This window comes from Dendrobates tinctorius, unplaced genomic scaffold (genome assembly GCF_039654945.1).
Source record: "Dendrobates tinctorius isolate UK_male_01 unplaced genomic scaffold, ASM3965494v1 ptg000032l, whole genome shotgun sequence".
Classification (NCBI taxonomy): domain Eukaryota; kingdom Metazoa; phylum Chordata; class Amphibia; order Anura; family Dendrobatidae; genus Dendrobates; species Dendrobates tinctorius.
This window is the reverse complement of record NW_027361700.1, coordinates 29,258,659-29,264,707: the sequence shown is the minus strand read 5'-3', so window position 1 is coordinate 29,264,707 and position 6,049 is coordinate 29,258,659. Positions and strand designations below refer to the sequence as shown.

The 6,049-nt window shown below is 38.1% G+C and overlaps 1 protein-coding gene across 1 annotated transcript; it reads left to right on the top strand.

Annotated features, from left to right (window-relative positions):
- Positions 1 to 1,299: 1,299 nt before the first annotated feature.
- On the top strand, positions 1,300 to 5,670 carry LOC141086649 (keratin, type I cytoskeletal 19-like). The gene is made up of 9 exons (XM_073572890.1): positions 1,300 to 1,785; positions 1,878 to 1,960; positions 2,075 to 2,231; positions 3,183 to 3,344; positions 3,615 to 3,740; positions 4,102 to 4,322; positions 4,889 to 4,926; positions 5,025 to 5,085; positions 5,499 to 5,670. Exons 1-9 carry the CDS (start codon positions 1,300 to 1,302, stop codon positions 5,668 to 5,670), a joined length of 1,506 nt encoding a protein of 501 aa, XP_073428991.1.
- The last annotated feature ends 379 nt before the right edge of the window (positions 5,671 to 6,049 follow it).

Sequence of the window (6,049 nt, the reverse complement as noted above, 5' to 3'; positions counted from 1 at the left end):
AAAAACGTAGCAGATTTGTCAAAGGAAATTATGTCAGAAGGCGGAAGAGTGTGTTGGCCAAGAATATAGAATAGGGCCCATCTTGGTTGAAGCACATCAACAATGGAGGTTGGACAAGGAAATGACATCACATGTTTTTTTAAATACTATTTCTATATTTAGCTAACAAATCCACAAACAGACCCTCATACAGATCCACATGCAAAACTGCATAAAATCCGCATAAAAAACGCGTGGAATTTCCACTGCGTTTTCTGCCAAGAGATGCAGAAACCGTGCAGAAATTTCTGCAAGCAAAATCCGCAACATGCGCACATAGCCTTAAAGCTGCGATCTTCTGATTGCTTGTGTTACACATAGCAGGCATAGCAGGGCTGTTTTTATTTTATTTGCTGTCCTGAATTGATTAAACTTAGGTTGTCCAGCAGTAGACGACCCCTTTAACAATGGCTTTCAAAATGCCAGTCTTAAATGAATTGGTCAATAAATATTGCACAATGGTGGGAATGGACAAGAAGAAGAAAGGTTATCTCTTTAATGGACAACTCTCACGTTATTTGTGCAGAAACACAGTTTCCTGTCCCTTAACAAATTGTCCTAAAGCTCAATTACAACAACAATGGGGAATACATCCGATAAAGTGAAGTTTCTTCAAAGACCTTCAGAAAATAAGTTTCAGGCTAGGAACCTGCATGCAACTACTTTCCAAGGATTGCGTTTAAAATTATGTAATCCGATGTATGGAAGCATGAACACCATAGCTGAGCACTACTGCTGCCTATTAACAAATGTGACCATGGTATCTGTGAAGATTATCATTCCAACTCAACATGTGTGCTTTAAGCAGAGTGGTCAAGCAAATGTGTGGGGTCCAGTCTCTTAATTGCCCTTAGGCAAAGTGTGGATTACTACTATCCTGAAGGGTCTATTGGGCCACCTTTTGTACAGTATATTAATATGCTTGTGTTCAATTGTATCCTTTCTCATTGTTCAGCTTCAATAAACTTCATTTTATATCTTTGAATTGCTCAAATACAAGAGTGACTCTCCATTAGAGTGTTTGCAATGTCCTGTAATGTTAAGTTAATAAGCTTCTCCAACTCAGAACCACATTGCTCACTAATCCCTAAGCTGAATTTATTTGTTGATAACGCTTCTTTAGATTTGCCACACCATGATGAATCAAGTGAAGCCCAATAAATGACGACATTTAATGATTTCTTCTACATATAAAAGCCTGACAGAGAAAACGAGATGTATCCATTTCCTGAGTTTTGTCCAGAACAACCTGAAGCAATCATGAGCCACGGGATCAGCCATTCCTCCTCCAAATCTCTCATGGGGATCTGCCATTATCCTAAAGCTTCTAGCTACATCTCTTCACACCATGGAGGCATCCATAAGATCCAACAGAAGAGTTCCTCCATTTCTCATTATGGTGGTCACTGCAAAGTTCCCATTGCTCATGGAAGCTCAAAACTCACTTTTTCTGCCCATTCATCATCTGGCCACCACAATCATAACACCCACAGTCATGGAAGCCATATCAAAAGCTCAGGAAGTCACCATGGATGGAAAAACTCTGGGCTGCTTGATATTAATGAGAAGGAAACCTTACAACACCTCAATAGTAGATTATCATCTTATCTGGATAAGGTGCGCTCCCTAGAACAAGAGAATGCTCAACTGGAAAGGAAAATCTGTGAATGGTATGCAAGCAATGCGCCCAGCTCTTTGCCTGACTCCAGCAACTACTTTAGGACCACCAGGGAGCTTCAGAATCAGGTATGATTACAATGAAGTCACTCACATGTATACTATTCTTGATGCAAAATGTGTGCTATAGTATATCAATTATTCATTTATGTTCATTCAAGGTTTCCTCGGCTGCTGTGGAGAATGCCAGGATTATATTGCAGATAGACAATGCACAGTTGGCAGCAGATGACTTTAGAAACAAGTAAGTATTGCATTTAAGTCATAGTAAAAGCCAAATTCATCATATTTGACAGTAGAACTCCATATTACAACATTATTAAATATATTTATCACTGCATTTTTTATGTCTACAAAGGTATGAAATGGAACGCAACTTGAGGAGCAATGTTGAGGCAGATGTTGCAGAGCTTCAAAGAGCGCTTGAGGAGCTGAACATGCAAAGAAGAAATTTGGAATCAGAAATTCATTGCCTCCAAGAAGAACTTATTCAACTTAAGAGCAGACATGATGAGGTAATTGTGCCACTAAATTCTCAGTCTATTGTCCTGCCAGTAATCAGTGGTGTTTTGTTGGCTTCTTACGAATTAATGATCTCAAACATTAAACATGCATGGTCATACAGGTGCTGAGGGAAATAAGGAAGTCACAGGCAGACAAATTTGTTGAACTAATGAATTGACGTGTTGAAATCCAACATATAAAATCATTATTTTCTCCAATGTTTGACTTTGAAACAGTCAGACTTCCCTGACAGGGAAAAGTGATAGCTTGACCAAAAGGTCCACACCACAAATATTACAGAGATCTGTGAGTATCTTCTAACCCCAATGCAGCTTATGAGTCCACTCAATTTTGACATCATAGCCTGACTAGTCATCTACATAAGAGATTATTTTAAGCCACCAACACTAGGGACTGAATCATGAAATAACTATTAAGAGGGCATATTATTGGAATCTCATATATATTTTAGTACAGCATTTCTAAATCAAGTAGCCTCTGCTCACGTAAATAACAGAAACTCCACCAAAGATATGGTCTTCACTTTCCTGCAAATTATTAGCTTAGTTCATCCATCTTGTAGCAGTCGTTACCGTTCTGGTCATCAGGTCCATGCACAACCCATAAATATTTGGTGGATCAAATGCACATATAATTGCTGCAGTTCAAAGAATTATTTTAACTACCAGACCTTTCCACTTATAATTATGTTTATTATACAGTACTTTAGGTTGAGCTCACATTTCTATGTTATATTGTTTGTGTACGGATCACAGAGCTTGGAGCGAATGTGGGTCTCTTGCCCTTAACTAACACAGTCATAGGCATATAATGTATGAGACTGTCAGTTCAGGTCAGGAGAATTGGGGACATTCATGGCATTGCAGTCTATATACAGACCTTCAAATACAGATGTGTGAATTAAGCGTGTCTTACTAAAATAGGCAATTTTCTCATTCAAGGAGATCAATTCTTTGCAATCACAACTGGGAGCCAGAGTCAATGTGGAACTTAATGCTGCTCCAGCTGTAGATCTGAACAGAGCCCTGTCTGGAGTTAGAGACGAATATGAGAACCTGATGGAGCGAAATTTAAGGGAGGTGGAGAGCATTTTCCTAAACAGGGTAAGTATAATTCATTCTAGATATCAATGGTGCAGTGACAGGGACAGAAGGGGTATCAGCAGTGCCAGTCTATGGATACCATGTATTGCGATGTCATCATAAGTTTTAACAAGTCTGTAGATACTATGTAGGGTGATGTCATCCCAAAATATATTTAGCAAACACTGGTGATCCCAAGGATAGCTACTGACTAAGGTCTAAATTATATTTTAGAAGTGCTGCTTAACCTGAGAAGTAAATGGACCCTTACGTCTCTTTTTCTCATTGCAGACGGCAGAGCTGAACCAAGAGATGTCTTCAGGGGCAGCACAACTTCAGTCTGTTAATAATGAACTCATCGACCTGAAACGCTCTGCACAGACCTTGGAAATTGAACTGGAAAGTCAACTCAGCTTGGTATGATCATAGATGGGTTCATCATTAGTTAGGCATATGCATGGTCTTAAGGGGCATACATTTTACTCAGCCATACAGAATTACATGCCAGCTATTCAAATGAGGGACTGGTCATTTAAGAAGTGACCAGGCAAAGATTCTTGACCTGCACTCTGGCTGAAAAAGGGGTTTGCCATATATTATATATCATCCTCAGGCAATAACAAGCCATATGGAAAGGAATTGTTGCAATAAGTCATATCATTTGACATGGATCGATGACTTAATTACACTAATGTCAACATCTTCATGTTTATTTTCTGCTAAGTCTTTTGTGAATTTTTAAAATTCATTTCATACAGTATTTTTTCTGTCATTTTAGAAATCAGCTCTAGAGTGCACTTTAGCAGAAACTGAAGCCGCATTTAGTTCCCAGCTTGCCCAGTTACAAGGGATGATTAATAACATTGAAAGCCAACTAGCCAAGATTCGATCTGACTTAGAACGGCAAAATCATGAATATCAACTTCTCATGGATCAGAAGACTCACCTGGAGATGGAGATTGCAACCTACAAACGTCTCCTAGATGGTCATGACATCAAGTAAGCGTAGTACTGGCATCACTCAACATTTGGTAGAAGTTGCCTACAGTTGTTTCAGAAATATTACTTTCAGGATGACCTGACAGCCATCCTGTAATTTTGCAAGAGCTGGAGAGTACGAGTTTGGAGATCATTGTTATTATACAGTAGTGTCTTCACTGTATACCTTTAAGGGCAATCGGTTAGAGAACTTGGTATCTCACTTATTTTTAGATGTTATTCAATTTCTTGAATTAGTTAGATAGCATAAAAATAAGCAAGTTTGCAATTTTCGTGCTCTTTCTATCTGATTTAATTCTTCAGCTGTATGAGCTTTTACCTTACAATGTGTAATAGCTTTTTTTGCAAGGAGCCCAGCATTTAGATTCCAGGAGAGAAGTTGACTCCTGAGATACCAGTCAGCTATCTCCAGACAGCTATTGAGGGTGTATGCACATCCTTAACCTGGGTTTCATCTAGTCAAGCCTAGTGGTTTCATGACTCCACCAAAAATAGTCATGTAAGCCTCTATATCATTGGTATGCAGTTAATGTATTAGTAATGTCTAAATGGTACTCTCTTTTTAGGACTCCAGCTCATGATCTCAGTTCATGGCATAAAAAAGGTAAGTTATGATCTACGAAGTAATGGAATATATTAGATATGTATGTAGGTTACAAAGACAATATCAATTTTCTCCATTATATTCATATACTCATATAGCAGAGCTGAAAAAGAATTGTACATTTTTAAGACTTCATCGCATTTGCCATGTGCCTGATAGGTACTGTTTTAATTTATACTCCTTTAAACAACAATTTTTCTAATAAAAAGAAAAAAAAAAAAATTCTAAAAAGTAGCATGTTACTTGCAAGTTACATACAATGAACTCATTCATCAAAAATCCTAATAAGCCTAATAACCAGAGTTGAGCGAATATGTTCAGAATCGGTCACCGCATCTGAATTTGCCATATTCGTCCCCTATTGGTACCCTATTCGTGCCGAATTTATGTTTGACGATCGATCCCGAACATATTCGGTCATTTCTACTCCCACTGACTCCATTGATGTTCTGCTGTGTTCAGCAAATATTGCAAAAACAATATTGGTCACCGATCGAAATCGGAACTGAATTTTGAAAAGTTTGCTCAACTCTACTAATAACCAAATTATGTTTTTTTCTTTTCTTCTATAGCATCTCATCACAGCAGCACGTGTTAGAAGCTTTTGGAAAGACTAAAGATAAAATGCACACCATTGTCTTCTGGAAAGAATATGGCTTTGAACTTTGCTTCTATTTTCTGTCTCCTACCCATTCTGTTCGCGCAATGCAGGTTATGAATCCATATGAGACAAAACCTATTTAGTTTCATAAGACCTCAAAATGTAAAATTCTTCCTGCAGCCATCATTGGGGGAACTATACTGGTTTATTATTGTACGAACAGTATGCAGAAAGCTCCCTAGCTCCATCCTGTGGTGTCTGCAAGAAGCCTGCTTTATAGCATCTAATTCTGCTTTTATGCAGGGGATTCATAGTTCGCTATCACAAAAGACAACTTTCAATAGCTCTTGAGAGTAGGCTGTTTATTGTATGATAGAACCAATATTCTTTAGCAAATTAATGGAAACTAATTCTATGTGGAAATTTCAAGGGAGCATTCTGTAAATTTGAGGACAGCTTAAAATACTGAGACAATGTCTCAAGAAGTATTAATGGGCTTTACACATACTGACTCATAGGACT